Raw genomic sequence first — 18,186 nt, forward strand, 5'->3', positions numbered from 1 at the left:
TTTTTAGCTGAGCCATCCTGCTACCTGTTGGCAGCTCAGCGGCTGCTCAGCTCGGGCTGGACTTGAACCACTGTTGCTCAGAGCTCAAACTCTTGAGTGAGCTCTTAACCAACTGAGCCATTCGGCAGGCCTCTGTTGTTCACCATCTTAACTGTACAGGGCGCAGTGTCACTGGCCCTCATGTGGGATCCGAACCGGAGTGCTGCTGCTCAGAGCTGGCGTCCCAAGCCAACTCCTAACCAACGGCGCCACTCGGCTGGCCCACCAGCGTATGTCTTAACAGTATAAAATCGAGGGCTGTCTTTGTACCATCTGACCCAGAGTCACTGGGGTGGAGAGCCCAGGAATCTATATTTTTAATGAGCTTCCCTGGTGATTCTTAGGCACAATCAAAACTGAGAACGTTTGCCATAGACCAGTGGCTCTCAACCTAGGTGCTCTTTGGATCACTTTTGGTGGGTGGCATTTGAAAGATACAGGTGCTTGGATACTGACTTAATTAGTTGAAGTGTGGCACTGGGCAGGACTGAGAAGCAGTGGTATTAGAAGATGATTAGTCAAGGTAAATGTCCACACAGTTTATATCAGGTGTTGATGTAAGAATGTCCAAATTTGTAGAGAATTTTTATAAAAAGTTATTTGAACTAAAAAGGGTACATCTGGAAGCAGCATCTCAACAGACTGAGAAAATGCTCCCAAGGTTAGCAGTTTGTAGCTTCTTTTATGCATTTTGAATTAAAGATTATATGTAGGTAGGAGGAAGCAAGGTAGTATCGTGGGTGACACTAGGTTAGGCTAACGTCCGTGCTGCAGTCTCTTCCTGCAAGTCAGGAGGACTAACCCTTGAGAGACTCTCAGACCCCCAGGATCTACCTGGCACTGACTGAGGTCTCTGCGGTAGCATATTAAGATCTTAAATGCCTTTCAATATGCTCTTTACTCAAACATCAATCATAAATACACCAAACAGTAAAGCACACAGAGTAAGACAATAATTGGGTAAAATAAAGAACCAGTCCCAAAGTCAGTCAGTGTCCTGGTGGAGCGAGGAAGGGTGCTGGTCCGGGAGGTCGGTCCTGCAGAGGTTCCGTCTGAGTGGGACAGAGCAGAGTGGAGGGTTCCTGGAGCAGAGTGACAGCGTGGTCACCTCTCAATCAGGACCGGCTCCCTGAGCTACAAAAGTCCTCATTCTTATGCAGTTCTAAGTGCCTTACTGGTGTCACCTTATCAGGGCAGCCAGCTGGCGACCCTGACGTCCTCATATCTTCAGTAGCAGACCTTCGGGATGTAGCTGGTTAAACCCAATTACTAGGGCAACAGGGCAGCTCCCTGGGTGTTGTCTGCTAAGTTCTTTGTGCATGTCCAAAATGGAGTTACTCTTCCTCACACAAAACTTATTCTAATGGCTTCCAAGGGTGCTCTACACAGATGGGGATTGGATTACAGGATAGTTAAGACTATGTGCTCTCTTGAGGGCAACTAGAGGGGTCTGAAAAAAAACTGCATTTCAGAGGTGTGTTAGCTTAGACGCACAGAAACAATGGACAGCTTGTGAAGGCAAAGATAAGCCTTTTTCTAAAGAAGTTATATGCGGGGGAGTAGGGGGTGACTACCCACCATGACCTGCTCAGTTAGGAATTTATGATGTGCTACCCTGTGTGGTTACTTTCCGTAAACCCTCTTTTTTTGTCCACACAGGGATGGAAGCTGACTTGATATTTTCAAGAAGTCATTACAGTGGTTACCAGGGCCCGGGGCAGGGGATGAGAGGTGTGGAGAGGTGGAAATGGGGGAATTGTTGCTAAATGGCTACAGAGTTTCTGTTTGGGATCAAGAACAAGTTTTGGAAATGGATGGTTATGATAGTTGTGCTCCATTGTGAATATACTTGATGCCACTGAACTGTGTATACTTAAAAATGGTTAAAATGGTAAGTTTTATGTTGGGTATATTTTACTACAATAAAATGTACCAAAAACAAGCTGTACTAATTCTCACATTTCTGAGCCTTAATTTTTCTTTTTTCTTTTTTTTTTTTTGCAGTGACAGTGTATCATGCATGCCACTGATTCCAGGGGACACGCCCCTGCTTTTCTGCAACCTCAGAATGGAAACGGCCATCGCTCGTCTGGCTATGTTCCAGGGAAGGTTGTCCCACTGCGTCCGCCTCCTCCTCCAAAGAGCCAAGCTCCAGCCAAATGTCCCTCCATCAGACAGGAAGCCCGGGCCAGCTTTGCTTTCTCACCTGAAGAACAGCAAGCCCAGGGAGGAAGCCGAAAACAGAAGAGGCACAAAAATACTTTCATTTGCTTTGCGATTACTAGTTTCTCATTTTTTATTGCACTTGCAGTCGTTTTAGGCATATCCTCAAAATATGCTCCAGATGGTAAGTGCATGTGTGTGTGTGTGTAGAACATACTCTAGGAGAAGGAAGAAAGGAAGGAAATAGTATAAAATTGAATAAAAAATCTTTTGCTATTTTAAGTTGACTCTCGCTAACATATAATTAGATAATATGAGGTGTAACTTCTTATGAATGACAGTTATTGTTAAAGGAATCCACTGGAAATGATAAAATTAAAGGATTGATCTTCCTTTCCATTTTGCCACTTTGTCCCCCATGCTCAAGATGTTCTTGGAGCATTTCTTTTCGAAATGCAAATTTTAGAGAGTCTTTATGGAATTTTTGTTGTAGCACAGTTTCATCCTTTGTAGGAGGTATGATTTTCAGACTGCTAAACGTTTTTAGTGATAAATTCACTAACTGTAGTGGTAAACTACATTTGATTAAAAAAAAAATAAGTGAAAATAATAAGACTTGTGTTCTGTGGTTGGGGAGATGGTTCCAAAAGAGAAGCTTCAAATATTTTTGAGGAACAATGCATATCCTGAAAGGAAAACATTTGTTAGGAGGTATAAATTCTGATACATTTGTCTAAAAATGTATAATTAACTACTTTATAATTAAACATCATGTACGGAGGTTTTAATTTCTTAAATGGTCTTTGGTTTTTAAGTTGGTAATATCTTAATATTTTGGGTGATTTTGAAGACATTTGTTGTCAGTTAGCATCAATATGGTACCAACAAAGAATGGCCTCTAACAATCCCATCCATCCAGGTGAAGTTCAAAGGGCTCAGGTCTGTGGGAGGAGAGGCAGACCAGAACCTGCACTGGGCACCATAGTTGCCTGCATTGTTTTTACAGTCTACAACAGATTTTGTTGAATTGGATGCCTCCTTAAATGGATATAACATTTGAGAAACATTTTACCATTTGTAAGACTTAACAAATATTATTTTATTTAGTGTTCATGGGTGCTTGAGGGTTTTTATAGACCTTAAGGTACCTGGGGAGAGGTAATGTCAGTACTTCTAAAAAGACCTGAAATAAGAGGTGTTCATATCAACTGTGACCTTGTAACGTTCCTTTTCATTGCATAGCATTGACTTTCTCATCCCTTTTCTCCAGCAAAATAACCAATTCACTGCAGTGGTTTCATTCTTTCCAAAGTAATGTGCAGTAAAGGGATGCTAGGTTAGTGGATAATTAGAGCTGAAATCTGTGGCTTTCATTGACATTTTCGTATTCCATCTAAGACATTGACTCGCTGATGTGGTTCCTCGAATCAACATTCTTTTAGTTTCACATTTTGGCAGTAAAAGTGCAGCATATCAGTGGAAATATCTGGTATGCTGAAATATTTCAGGGTCAGCCTCACTGTGGTTATTGCTCTTATGTAACTTTGATAACGCACCCACTGCTCATCAAGTGGGTAGCCGGGAAGATGGGGCTGGCTGAGCTATTTTTTCAGTGCTTTCTGCAGGCCACACATTTTCTCATTAAATGTACTTTACTGGAAGGAAACAACCGGGAGTTTTTGTTGATGGTTCTAATGAAGCATGCTCTCCTGGGGAACAATGATAAACAATTAAGAGGAATGATGTAACTACCGTAGTAGGCTCTAGATCTCGAAAGACTGGATTTCCTTCTCCATAGCTGGGTACAGTGCTTGTTACCTGGGGCATACATTTGCTTCTGATATAACATGGGGAATTCCAGCTAGATTTTTTTTTTTAATTTTAAGAAATTAAATGCATTTTATTGGAATAAAGTGCTACCACTGCTCTCAGCTATGGGGAATTCCAGCTAGATTTTTTTTTTAATTTTAAGAAATTAAATGCATTTTATCGGAATAAAGTGCTACCACTGCTCTCAGCTAAAATCATCACCTCTTCCGAATACAAGGATAAAACCTGGAATTGTAAGGAAAGGACTGCATCACCTGCCAACACAAGGCCACAGGCTCCCCCATTTGATCACAGCCACATGAACAAGAATAACAGGAAACCCAAAGGCAGAAACAACAATTCTAGTGGTGATAAAATATGACAGTTCCTGACAGGCACTGCTTGTTGCATCAGTCGTTGCATCAGAGTTGCTCTTTTGGCACTGAAATGGGGACTGTGAGAGATGGCATGAAATATCAGGATGAACAAGAGTCAGTAAACACCATCCTCTAAAGCACATCCTAGCATAGGAAAAGTCATTCCAGTAGCCCCACTGAAGGATAATAACACAAGAGCTTTAATGCCCTCCATGTCTCCTCCCAGCTCGATGTCTCATGGGAAGAGAGGAAGTTAGAAGAAAATTTCGGGTGACCAGTTAGTTCAGTTGGTTAGAGCGTGGTGCTGATAACACCAAGGTTGCTGGTTTGATCTCCGCGTGGGCCCCTGTGAGCTGTGTCCCGCTTAAAAGCGTCAATTATGTCATTGTAGCATGAAAGCAATGTGTAACCAATGACCATGGCTGTTCCCCAATAAAATAAAAGAAAAAAAGAAAAAATTCAAGAAATCTTTAGTATTAAGTTAGAACAAATTCAAGAGACTTTTTGTTTCTTTGATGGGAAGAAAAGTTTAAGGATTATTCTTAGTATAATAGTGATGATTTCTGATTTATCAGAATTAAATATCAACGACTATGAAACTGTTATGAGAAGAATTAATTTCATGAAATAATTGCCGAGGACTTAACTAGCAGGAGTAGTTTTAACTGTATAGTTACTATCACCTCAAAGAGAAAGCGGAAGCCTAGGGCAACATGAGTGCCTAGAAATAAGATATTTGCATATTAGTGTTACGCAAGGTTAAAATGAAGAATCGGAATTTTCTTTCCATAAAAAATAATGTCTTTGCACTGCACCCCAGCTTCTTTACTTTTTCTCATCTTGCTTCTCAATGTGTACCTTCCACTTCCCTATGATTCCCAAGCATGTCTTGCCGATTTCTTTCTACCTTTGCTTAGTTTAGGTATAGGGTCCACCTTGCTGTTCCAACTGAGCAACCAAATGGAGTTGGATAGCAGGCGATATCCGGCCACCTCTCCTTCCTGCTCCTGTTATTTAAATACTGTCTGCTCTTTGGAACCTATGTCTCGTGCCACCTGTTTCATAGAAGCTGCCTCAGGTACTGCAGCCCCACCCCTCCTGTCTCTGAGCTCTTTTGCACCTCAAGTAACTACCACATTGTTCACTGTTTAATTATTTCGTACATGGTGGTTGTTTCTCCCAAGCTAGATTATAAGTTCTGAGGGCTGTGGGCTCATTGCTGTATATACACCGGGGGTGCCAAAAAAATGTATACAAGTGGACACTTGGGTCAACATTGCTCAAGCAATGCAGTAGTTTGCTGCAATGAGAAGTGTCTGCACGCTGATGGTAACCACTTTGAAAACCTCTTGTAATTGCAGAAGTCAACATGACTTGTATTCATCTTTTGTTATCCGGGTAATACATATATATATATATATATATGTGTATATATATATATATATATATATATGTGTGTGTGTGTGTGTGTGTGTGTGTGTGTGTCTCTCTCTCTCTCTCTCTCTCTCTATATATATATATATATTTTTTTTTTACAAAGTAAGCATTTATTTACATTTTCAGATAAGAAATCTAAGGAAGTACCATTATTGATAATAAATAGAACCACCCTTGTGGTGTTAGCATATGTGGGCGGCAAGAAAAGAAATAGTGTGGTTGAGATGAGTCATTTTTGAAAGAGCACATATGTTCATTTTATCGGTATATGTTGAGTTTTACAATTAATACAGTTTTTTCTTTCTTAAAACTTGTATACATTTTTTGGCACCCTCTGTATATATATCTCATGATGGTAAATATATATATACTTATATATAATTTCTTTTTAAATAAATTTTACAGTATCTGGTACAGAATGGATTAATTGATCTTCAGTAAATACTTGGTCATTGGTTGATTCAAATTGTTGTGATTTTTACCCCTTCTTCTTTCAAATTATAGCGGAAACTAAAGGCCCATGCATTAAGTAGCTGTGGCAACACGGAATACTTTTATGTTTTCATTATCACCTATCCAAGAGGCAAATTCTAATAACAGAACACTGCAACTAAAGTAAACCTCATTTCTTAAAGGGGAACGTCCATATCACTCATCTTGAGTGGGTTTGGTTTCTCTAATCTGTAGTTTCCTCATATCTGAAAATGAGAAGTCATGTATTTGGTCATTCATCTCTCGCAATTTTGTTGGGAAAGGGTACATGTCTGAAGACAGCGATATTTATCAGCCACTGCCTTTGGAACGGAGTGGGTGTTATTACCGACTTTATGATTCACTGTGCACAGGAAGGGACTTGGGAGGACTTAATACTTACATTGCTTAACAATTTCCATTTTCTATTTACCACTATGTTGTGAAACATAGTTTTTTTTCCAACACAGCTTTCTAGGGTCCAAGGGCAATTCACAGTTTTGTCTCACTGTTAATTTATTTCCACAGTAGATGATTCAGGGGGAACTTCCTTTTTTACCTTGTGGAGTTTGACCTGAACTAGGTGATAGCAACTCAGTTTTGTGGTGGAACCTTTTCTATGTGTAGAGGAAGTAAAGGATTTGACGCATATCTCTGCTGCATGGGATGGGATGGGATTTCCATCCTGATAGCAAGAAATTAAAATAGGTCCGCCATAAATGGTGGGAGTGCTTGTATTTGACTAAAGGTATCCTTGCATTTTTGTTGTGTTGATGAGATATCCTTGCATTGTTCAATAGAGAATTGCCCAGATCAGAACCCTCTCCTCAGGAACTGGGATCCAGGACAAGATTCTGCAAAGCAAGTTGTTATCAAGGAGGGAGATATGTTCCGTCTGACCTCAGATGCCACAGTGAATTCTATAGTCATTCAGGATGGAGGTAAGTAATGGTATCTGTCTATGGGAACTGCAACGTTGCTCTTTACTGTGGGGGAACGTTTGATGCTCTTTATTTTTTTATTTTTTAAAGATTTTGGGGAATTGGGGAAGGGGAACAGACAAGTGGCTATCCTTTTGTTCCTCAGTCTAGCTGTGGAGGACGTCGCTCCACTGGCCCCTGTTGGTATTATCATTCCGCTCTTCCTGGGCAAGGCAGTTGCTCACTGGCCATTGGACGGCCGCTCATGGCGGCTCATGACAGCTGCCAGCCAGCCCCACTGCAGCCTACGCTGTCGCCAGTGACTCATGGCAGCTCAGCTCCAGGTTGAGCTGTTGTTCACCATCTTAGCTGTAGAGGGTGCAGTGTCACTGGCCCTCATGTGGGAACCCAACCCGGGCCTTGCTGCTCAGAGCTGGCTTCCCAACCCAACTCTTAACCAACATGCTACTCGGCTGGCCCTTGATGCTCTTTATGTAGAAAATTATTCTTAGCCTTTTAGGATGTGGTGTCACATAAAAAGTTCCTAAGGTAGAACATAGAATTCAAGAGGTAGAAGGGCCTTAGAAATCACTCAAGGCCCTCAATTTATAGAAAAAGAAACAGTTCCAGAAGGTGATTTCTCATAATCAAATATTTGTTACAGCTACGTAGAGTGATAAGAGAATTAACATGGGTTAACGCATGGAAAAATGAGATTCAGATTTGTAGGCTCTTTGAGACATTTCATTTCTAAGAAATGATTTACTCATACCTCTAAAGTGAATGGGTTGAAATTCATTGGCATGGGAATTTTTAGTGTGTTGAGATATGAGCTCTTCATTTCTTCCTTTACCATGTTTGGAAAACAGGTTTAATTTTCTAACTAGACCCTTAGTCAATTCTTTCTCCTAACTTCATTATGGGAGTGTCTTTTTTTTTCCTCCTTAAGGTGAAATCTATTTCTCTGTATCTCAGAAAGATGTTTCCGGAGTTGGCTGATACTAGTGTTGTTCTCTGCAGGACTGCTTGTATTTGGGGATGATAAAGATGGATCCAGAAATATTACTTTGAGGACTCGTTACATCCTGATCAAGGATGGTGGGGCGCTTCATATTGGAGCAGAAAAATGCCGCTATAAATCCAAAGCGACAATTGCCTTGTATGGCAAGTCAGACGAAGGTGAAAGTATGCCAACATTTGGCAAAAAGTTTATTGGTGTGGAAGCTGGAGGGACACTGGAATTACACGGGGCACAGAAGGCCTCGTGGACGTTATTGGCTAGAACTCTGAACTCCTCAGGCTTGACCTATGGGTCCTATGCCTTTGAAAAGGGCTTTTATAGGGGCCTCAATGTGAGGGTCATTGACCAAGACACGGCCAAAATTTTGGACAGTGATAGGTTTGACACCCACGAATTCCACAATGAGAGCAGACGGCTTCAGGAGTTTCTGAGACGCCAGGCTCCAGGACGAATTGTTGCTATCGCTGTCGGAGATTCAGCCGCCAAAAGCCTCTTACCGGGAACCATACAAATGATCCAGGACCGGCTGGGAAGTAAGCTGATCCAAGGACTGGGCTACAGGTGGGCATACCTTTCTCCTTTCCTCCCCAGCTGTGCGTTAGAGTCTGCATCTCCATGAGTGGAGAGCGAGGGTGGAGAAAGACATGGAAGACTCCACAGTCTGACTTCCGGTCAGAATGGCCACCACCATTTGGAGGACTGGTTGCATCTTACGTTGAAACATGGGCCTGGAGGACAGGAATCTGGTTACAAAAGCCCTTTTCTTGGCTTTGGTTTATGAAGCACTTTGGGAATTGTAGCGCCAAGCTTGTGAAAAGAACAGAAATGTGGTATTGAAAAAAAAAATGAGCAGGCAGTTTTTGAAGGACAGTTTATTTCCTGCTTTCATTACCTTCTGAAAGCAGGTCATAAGAAACTCAGGGTAGTTGAGGCAACTTAGGAGTTGAAAGGTTAGCACCCAGTTCTGTGCTAAGGAGTAAAAGTTGTCTGAAGAGCCTACGGGGGTGGACCATTAGCCATTTCTTTCTTTCTTTCTTTGAAATCCTTTACATACTAATTACAACCTGCTTGTTTGATGGGCGCAGGTCTGTGGAGGCCTGGCTCCTGTGGAGAGGAACACGGTGGAGGGCTGGGAAGTCCATCAGAATAGTAGGACTCATTTCTACTGTGTATGGTGCTTGTGCCATGTTCTCATTAGCCATGATTTCCTAATGTAGCCCTGCGTCTGGGGAAGTAGCCGGCTCAACATTTAATTAAAAAAACAGAAGTTTCAATTCTGCTTACTGTTAGTAGAGGGAGGGAATATCTGCAGGGAGGGAATATCTGCAGGGAACAGTAAGAGAATTTCAGAACTCACATGTTGAAATGATCTAGTTATTATTATTTTAATTTTTGATGGTTGGTTGATTCATTATTTTTTTCCTTTGGACCCTTGGTTATTGGAAGGGAATCTTGTCTCCAGAAATTTTGGAGAAAGTTATGAAGGCAAAGTTAGTGAAGAAAAAAAGTCTGTGATGTTTTAAAAACACATTTTATTCACCCAGGGAATGTTTCCGAGGTGCTGAGAGGTGGGTATCCGCAGATGCTTAGATGAAAGGATACCATCTCAGAGCCCTCGTTGAATCTAGTGGCTAAACAGAGACCTAAATAGATGAAGATTGTCCAGTGAGACATTGTTCCGTGGAGAGGCTGTAATGGAAGTATGTATAGAAGGAGCCCCCAAGTTGACCTGGGGTAGTCTATGAGGGCTTCCCCAAAGCTAGAGGCCTGAAGGATGCTTAGGAGGGTGCTATCTAGGCAGTAGAAAAGGAGGTCTTTCCAGACAGACAAAACCTCAGAAGTGGTTTTTAAAAATAATTAATAATATATATAATACACAAACAGAAAAATGCTAAGAAACAAGACTGTAGAGTTTAATGACAGCACTATGTGATGCTGGGGTAGCTACCATCCAGTTCAACACAGAACATTGCCAGTGGCCAGAAGCTCCCCGCCTGCCCCGTCCTGTTCACTGATCACTCGCTCCACTCACCCCAGGAAACCACTCTCCTGACTTTATGGAGAATGCTAAAGTTTAGGTTTGTCTGGTTTTGAACGTCACATAAACGAGGGCAGACTATCACATTTTGTGTCTAGCTTTCACTGTTACTGAGTGTCATTTATGTTGCTACATGTAGTCCTGGCTTATTTTCATTACCTGTTTCTTTTCTTTTTTTCTTTTAAAGTTTTATTGGGTAACAGTGTGTTCTTTCCAGGACCCACCAGGTCCAAGTCAAGTCGTTGTCCTTCAATCTAGTTGTGGAGGGCGCAGCTCAGCTCCAAGTCCAGTGGCCGTTTTCAACCTAGTTGCAGGGGGTGCAGCCCACCATCCATGCAGGTGTCGAACCGGCAACTGTGTTGTTAAGAGCACGCGCTCTAACCAGCTAAACCATCCGGCCGCCCACCTGCAGCTCAGTGGCAGCTCAGCTCAAGCCACTATCTTCAATCTAGTTGCAGAGCTTGCAGCTCACTGGCCCACATGGGAATCGAACCGGCAGCCTTGTTGTTCAGAGCATGCGCTCTAACCAACTGAGCCACCCAGCCGCCCCTGTTTATTTTCTATTGTTTGTTTAGGCCACAATGTATTCATTGCTGGATATCTGGATGGTTTCCCAGTTTGCACCTCTGTTATCAAAAGTGCTTCTTGGAATGTTTTTACTCATCTCTTGCTCTGTAGTTTATAGACCTGGGAGTGAAGCATCCTGATCTTTTCAAAGTTAGACTCCTACTTTGTTATGATACAGTGACATTGGGGGTTACAACTTTTGTTTCTTGATGCCATTATTGTTCTAGATTTGTGTGATAATTAGCTATGAATATTTTGTGTCCCCCCCCCTCCTTCTTTTTTTGGTTACTCTCCCTGTTGGTTTCTAAATTCCCTTTAAAATGTGGCTGCTGATTTGATGGAGGAATTCGAGTTGTGATCCTTTGCCAACGTTCCATTTCTTTGACATTATCTCCAGTGCACATAAACATACCCCTTTGAAGATAATAATGTCCTGGTGCACTGAAATTTTCCTCAAGTGGAGGAGGGAAGTAGGAGTGTTTTGGAGATAATGTCAATAGAATAGAACATTGTTTTATAGTTGCTGAGGCAGTCCTGGTAAATAAAGGAAGCCTCTGATATTTTTCTTCTCCTTCCCTCTCACACAGGAGGTAATAAATTGAGACATTCTTCATTTCATTCTTTCTGCTGTGTCAAGGAATATAAATAGAACTATAAAGCATTGTCAGTCAAAGAGTAGCTAATCCAGGCAGGGGCGGAGGTGGAATGTATAAGGCTGTAGGCATGCTTCGGATAACTTTTATCTGTGACTATCCGGCCATCTGCCTGTCACAGATTACATTCCCCCTCCACCCCACCCCCCATCCCTGGAGAAGGAAGTTGACATTCTTCTTTTCATGTTTTAAACTAGGAGTCTTAAGGCACATTTGACTTTGTTATTTATTTATTTTTGATAGAGTTTGACCACAAGTTTAAGCAAGTCACTGGGATGTTTATTACAGTATCACAGAAAAAAAATGGCATTTTCAAAACATTGCTTTAACAAATAGACACAGCATGTAAAATCTGTCAGATAATGATTCTACATCTTTGATTTAAGAATGTTAAGAAGCCAGTAACCCAATGGTTTACTGGCTGACTTGTACACCTCAGCCTTACCTTTACACCTGAGATTAAAAAAAAAAAAAACCCCAGATGACCAGAGCCCACCCTAGATCATTTACATCCAGGATTCCCAGGTAACCAATGTACAGTGAGAGTTGATAACGACTGCTCTAAACCTCTGATGCTAACTCGGGGGTTCTCAACAGCAGCACCATCACCTAGAAACTTGTTAGAAATGCAGGTTGTCTGGCCCCACTTCAAACAGAGGGTTCAGCCCAGCAAGCTGATGTAACAAGCCCTCCAGGTGATTTGATGTCTATTGAAGTTTGAGAACCACTGCTGTAACTCAGTGGTTCTCAAGTGGGACTGCGCATTCACATCACCTGGGGAACTTGAAAAACTTACTAATGCATTGGTCTGGGCTGGGTCTGACCATTGATATATGTTCCGAAAGCTCACTCTGTGATCTGTCACGCAGCTAGATTGGAGAACATTGAAGAGGAGAGATGAAAAGAGAGCAGGTTTTAAAAGATGGAAAATATTGTAAAAGAAGGAAAAATAAATGGGTGTGTGGCCAGAATGATAGTGAATGAAATGGGTGTGTATTGAAGAAGTAAGTCAATGATTAATTGAAGTCATAGTCACCGGTGTTTCACCTATTACAGAACTGGGCAAACAAGGATTTAAAATCCAGGTGCATTTCCTTCTATGACGTCAGTGACTGCAGTCAGGGCTTGGACTTGCAACCTCATATGGAGAAAAAGGTGTAGGGATTGACAAAAATGAAATTTGGGAATTAAATGGCACCTGAACTAACACCTGTGTCAGAGATTTGGGTCAATACCATGACAGATAATCAAATGCACATGCTTTTTGTCCTAGGCAAGCTTGGGCTTTGGTTGGTGTCGTTGACGGTGGAAGTACTTCTTGCAATGAATCTGTGAGAAACTACGAAAATCACAGCAGTGGAGGAAAGGCTCTTGCCCAGAGGGAATTTCATACTGTGGACGGCCAGAAGTTCACTGTGACAGCTTATAGTGAATGGATTGAAGGTAGGCAAGTACAGTTTCTACTCTTGTAAGACATTGGTAAGTATTGTGATAGATTTAAAAAAAAAATGGTACTGTATTCAAATGGCATTCCAGTTAGATTTTCTCAACTGGTTGAAGGTGAACTCTATGGTGGACTCTATAGTTTCCTTAATGTACTTGATCTTTTAGACTCAAGGGTTCTTTCTCGACTACAGAATGACCTGTTCTAGATTGGGCACCTCCACCTGGACTTTGTTCATGATTCTTGGGTTAACTAGTGGAAATGGATGTTTCCTGGATTGGTGCCTATTGAACCAATAGGGTGAGTTGTCTTTGGTTGTGCTCTGTGACAGTGAACGTGATCTTGTACTCTGCATCTTCTCTTTCTGTGCCTGTGTCAGCATACATTACTTCTGAGCCCATGCTGTAGAAACACACTTCGCATTTTCTCAAGAATTTCCCCCTGAATGATCCAGTGAATACAAACTGGAAAACACAGAAAGTCCAAAGTAAAAGTTAACCTTTCACACCATCATTTAGAGATAATTATCTTGGTGCAAATAATCTAATATTTTTTTATCTTCTCTGTACATGTTCTTTCTGTTAGTGTTCATTTTGTTTTAACCTGTTTTCCTCTGTTTAAATAACATATTGTAAAGCTATCTTATGTCTTTACATTGCCTTCAACATACTTTGAATTATAATCCACCTTGCAGAAGAGCTATGCTTTGTTTGAATAATGCCTCGCACTGGGTGTTTTTGCGGTGCTTTTGACTTTTTTCTCTTGAAGTTCACTGCAGCATTTCTTTGCTGCCAGACACTTGGCTTCAGGTACGGATTGGCAGCCTCCTGTCTGTGCTTGCCCACAACGTTTCTTTTCCACCCAAGTATTTTATCCAAACAAATAAGAAATGAGTAAGAGGTGCTTTATGATGTCTGTAATTATCCAGAAAGGCTGATTCTAGACTCGGCTCATACCTGTCTTGTGAACAGCAGGGTAGCAAAGTGTTTACTAAAATGGAATTCTGGAGACAGGATGCCTCGGTTCATCTCCCAGCTCTTTCACTTACTCTGTGATGGTGAGCATGCGACTTTCACTTCTGAACCTTCAGTTTCTTCATCTGGAAAATGGGGTTGATCATAGAAACCACCCTATAGGGCTGCTTATGAGTCTCAAGTGTGAAGACTAGGACGTTTAACATTGGGTACAGTAAGCACTCAGTAAGTGTTAGCTATTTTAACGATGGTACAAACATGATTTGGGTTCTAATAGTGTATTTTGTATCATAGTTAGAGAATGTCTTTTGCTTTAAAATGAACAGACATGTAGAGTTCTTATCATGTAACAGGGACTTTCACGTGTTGCCTCAAAGCCACCTCCTGGGTTTGTGGTGAGGAGATGGTTTCTATTATGGACGAGGAAGCTGGAGCCAAGTCTCAGCTTTCTGCCCCCACAAGACGACTGCTTTTTATATCACATCATGGTTGCTTCTGGCAAAAAGCATAGGTGGGTGAGAAGCATTGCTTAGTAGAAATTTGGACCTGCATGAAAAGTTGAGTACAACTGCCTGCAGTAAGATTCCAGGCAGAAGATGATTACTGACAAATCTTGAGTCAACATTTCCTCTGTGGGAAATTTTGTTTTCATTTCCACATTGCTGACGACTGTTCATTTCTGGAGGGGGGTATGACCTAGCTATCTCTCTGTCGTAGGATATTGTTTGTGTCCCATGTTCTCAATGACGCTTACTTTCTGGAAGAGGTTAGAAATTCTCTCCAGGAAGCAGAGAGGATGAACTTGTTTCCTCTCATACTTCCAATTCAGTAATGCTAATAGGAGAAAATATCGGGTAGAACTTTCTTCTAAAGCCAGGAAAAAGTGATGAATTATTGAATGGTACAGATCTCCCCCATCTAACCTTCTGGATTAAAAACTAAAAACAAAAAACAGAAACTAATTCTAACTATCAGTTAAGTCAAAACTTGAAATCTGAAATTTGTGGTAGTGATTGTTGTTACGGCGACAAGGTTTTTATTCCCTCTGTTCCTAACCTGTCTGTTGGATTCTTGGGAAGGCAGAATAATATAAAGGTTAAGGAATTGGGATCTAGAATTAGATTAGCATTCAGTTGTTGGCTGTCCTGTTTTTTAGCTGTTATTCAAACTCCCTGACCTTTGGTTTCTGTATCTCTAATGCACATTATATTCCCTATCTCTCAAAGTTGTTTTGATGAAAGGTTATAATGTGTGTGAAGTCCCAACAACTTTTAGCTCTTATTAGTATTGTTAGTTGTTGTTACTATATTATTATTTGGACAAAATTTTATTATAGACTTTAGTATCTGGATGCAATAAACATATTAAAAAACACTTGACCTTTATTAGGTATCCCTTTGTTTGGGGGAGTTGAGGATGCTTTGTAGAAACAGAAAAGCAGGGAAGATCCCAGTGGAAAAGAACAGAATCTAAGATTTGCTCAGGTTAGGTTTTATCAGGATGGTTGTCTGAAGGCTGTAAGAATATCTATTATTCCTTGTGCCTTACCTACATTTTCCTTCTTTTGATTCCCCTCACTTAACTAAGTGTACTTTTTTCAACTCCTATCATTGTCCCTTAGAGTCATTATCTTAAAGGAGCACCACATCAGTGTGTTATATTCTGGTGATGGGTGCACAGGGATCTCTCCTCTTGGGAGGGGTCTCTATTAGCATATTTTAATCATTAATATCTGCAGAGTGACATCCACATGTTACCATTAGTAAAAATGTGCTGACTTGCATTTATCCTGACTTTTAATTTGTTAATCTGTAAGGGAGTTGATATTAGAAAAAAGAAGTCCTGCTAATAATGCATCAATTTCTTGCTTTTTGGTTTAGGTGTTTCTCTTTCAGGTTTCCGGGTAGAAGTCGTGGATGGAGTAAAGCTTCATCTGCTGGATGATGTTAGTAGCTGGAAACCCGGAGACCAGATTGTGGTTGCGAGCACAGACTATTCCATGTACCAAGCAGAGGAGTTCACGCTTCTCCCCTGTCCCGAGTGCAGCCGTTTCCAGGTCAAAGTCAAAGGTATTAGACCACTCAGAATGCTTTTTGGGAAACACTCTTTTCTTGAGATTTGATTCCTGGAGTTATATTTTTTCCTCAATCACCATCACCACCACCATCACCATCACCATCACCATCACCGCCGCCACCATCGCCACCACTGCCACCGCCATCATCACCGCCACCACTGCCCCCACCGCCATCACACCATCACCACCACCACGATCACCGCCACCGCCACCACCACCACCACCACCACCACCACCACCATGTGCCATGCCTGTTTCTTTGTTTAAAAAAAAAAAATGCAGACTAGGTAGATTGATTGTTTTCCAAGGTCCTTTCCAACTTCATATTAATTTTCCACTGTCAAATAATAGTAAACCCAACCATTCAAGTAGATTAAATTTTTAATAGAAGTTTGTCTTCTTAATTAAAAAAATAAATTGCATGGTTTTGAGTGCCTGTTTCCTGGTAAAAAGTGGATCTCATTAATATTAAAATGGAACCAAAAAGGTACTTCAGTAAGACTGCATTTTCTATCATGATGTTGAATAATATATATATATTTTCTTTTCTTTTCCTTTTTTTTTTTTTTTTGAGGGAGAGCAATGCACATGAGAGTCTTACTTTAAACCATATTTAGAAAGAATGGGTGACATTCATCAGGTACTTATTCTGAGCCTGGCAAAGCTTCTTCTCGCATTGCTTCAGTTATGGAATTCATTCTACCTCTCACTCATTATATTCCTTTACTTGCTCCTGTACTCAAGATTATGCCTTTATGGTACAAAACAAGACCTTACAGCAACTACTTGATAAGCACTCACTTAATGGGTAATTTAGAGCTTAAAAGTTTAAGGGGAAATTTTGTGCTTTAAAAAAAAATAGGATGATTGGCTTACTTGGCACTTTTTCTCTGCACTTCAGTGCTGTACTTTTCCTTCTTGATAATAGAGGGCATAAGTGGAAAACAAAACAAAACAAAAACCCCAGAAAATTATGATACATCTGGCATTAATTTTGTTTGGAAATTCCCACCCTTGTTAACAAGTCTGCATGATAATGGATCTCCATGATCTCAACTCCTTGATTCATTTGTATTTTTTTCCCTGAGTTTATATAATACAACCATCAGAGAGAAAGCTCATTATTAAAACATTTCTAAACTTCTAATAAAGGTGGGAATGCAAAGAATGCTTAATAATGTAAAGATAACTGGGAAGGAGAGATGGTAATTTCTATACTGTCAATGTGCGAATGCAGATTACTTTAGCTTTGAAGTAGAAACAAAACAACTTGACACCCTGTTATCAACATCTACAAGACCATTAGTTTTTCTAGACTCACCATGCATTTGGTTCTTCATGTGTCCTTAGGGGAGTAGACAGGGACCAGAGAGAGATTATAGATTCTTAAGTAGATTCCAAATTATTGGTGCTGTGCAAGACAGGATTGAGCTACTTCAGGGAGGAACAAACTCTCTCTGCAAGGATTTGACAGTTGTTAGTAAGGGTTTAGGCACTGGGTGAGTGGTTAGCTAGATAATCTTTAAAATCTTTGCTTTTTGGGATTCTGTGATTCTGAGGTACTAAAGAATGGAAGCAGACAATACATTTTGATAATGTCTTAGGGTTACAGAATAAACAGTACTGTCTTTCTGACATAAGTTCCACGCTTTCTTTGTTCTAATGTTCTTTTTCCCTTGCACACATCAACCAGAAACCCCACAGTTCCTGCACATGGGTGAGATCATAGATGGTGTGGACATGAGAGCTGAGGTTGGAATTCTTACCCGGAATGTTGTAATCCGAGGAGAAATGGAAGACTCATGCTATGCTGAGAACCAGTGCCAATTCTTTGATTATGATACCTTTGGGGGCCATGTCATGGTAGGCAAAAGGATTTGATGAGTTCTTGGAAACCCTGCTTGCTAAATATATTTGAAAAAACTTTCAAATTTTGGAATGAGATCTAAGGGCATTAAAATGGAATCTTATTTTATTTCTCTATCAAATGACACACAGATTTTTAGACCATTAAAAGGAAAAGTTTATATCTTCATTTAGTTGACCCGGACCTATGGTTACACCATTTAAAAATTGTCTTACAAAGAATTAAGTCAATATATTGGGAAGAACCAATTATAGAGAGACAAAAACAAAACAAAGCAAATAACCTTGGTATGAAAGAATCAATTAGTTATTTTTAAAGCATGATATTAT

At 40.7% G+C, this 18,186-nt stretch overlaps 1 protein-coding gene and 1 pseudogene across 2 annotated transcripts in view; one reads left to right on the forward strand and one right to left on the reverse strand.

The window, feature by feature from the left end:
* Nucleotides 1–18,186, forward strand: part of CEMIP2 (cell migration inducing hyaluronidase 2) — a 72,803-nt gene that overhangs the window by 15,537 nt on the left and 39,080 nt on the right. For both annotated transcript variants that reach the window (XM_019650674.1, XM_019650675.1), the window contains exons 2-7: nt 2,044–2,386; nt 7,097–7,237; nt 8,237–8,798; nt 12,769–12,938; nt 15,794–15,982; nt 17,684–17,853. In XM_019650674.1, the coding sequence (XP_019506219.1) occupies nt 2,056–2,386; nt 7,097–7,237; nt 8,237–8,798; nt 12,769–12,938; nt 15,794–15,982; nt 17,684–17,853 (1,563 nt within the window). In that variant the 5' untranslated portion in view covers nt 2,044–2,055. The remainder of the gene's footprint in view (nt 1–2,043; nt 2,387–7,096; nt 7,238–8,236; nt 8,799–12,768; nt 12,939–15,793; nt 15,983–17,683; nt 17,854–18,186) is intronic.
* Nucleotides 4,205–4,879, reverse strand: LOC109387008 (leptin receptor gene-related protein pseudogene; annotated as a pseudogene).

This window comes from Hipposideros armiger, unplaced genomic scaffold (assembly GCF_001890085.2).
Source record: "Hipposideros armiger isolate ML-2016 unplaced genomic scaffold, ASM189008v1 scaffold_144, whole genome shotgun sequence".
Lineage (NCBI taxonomy): Eukaryota > Metazoa > Chordata > Mammalia > Chiroptera > Hipposideridae > Hipposideros > Hipposideros armiger.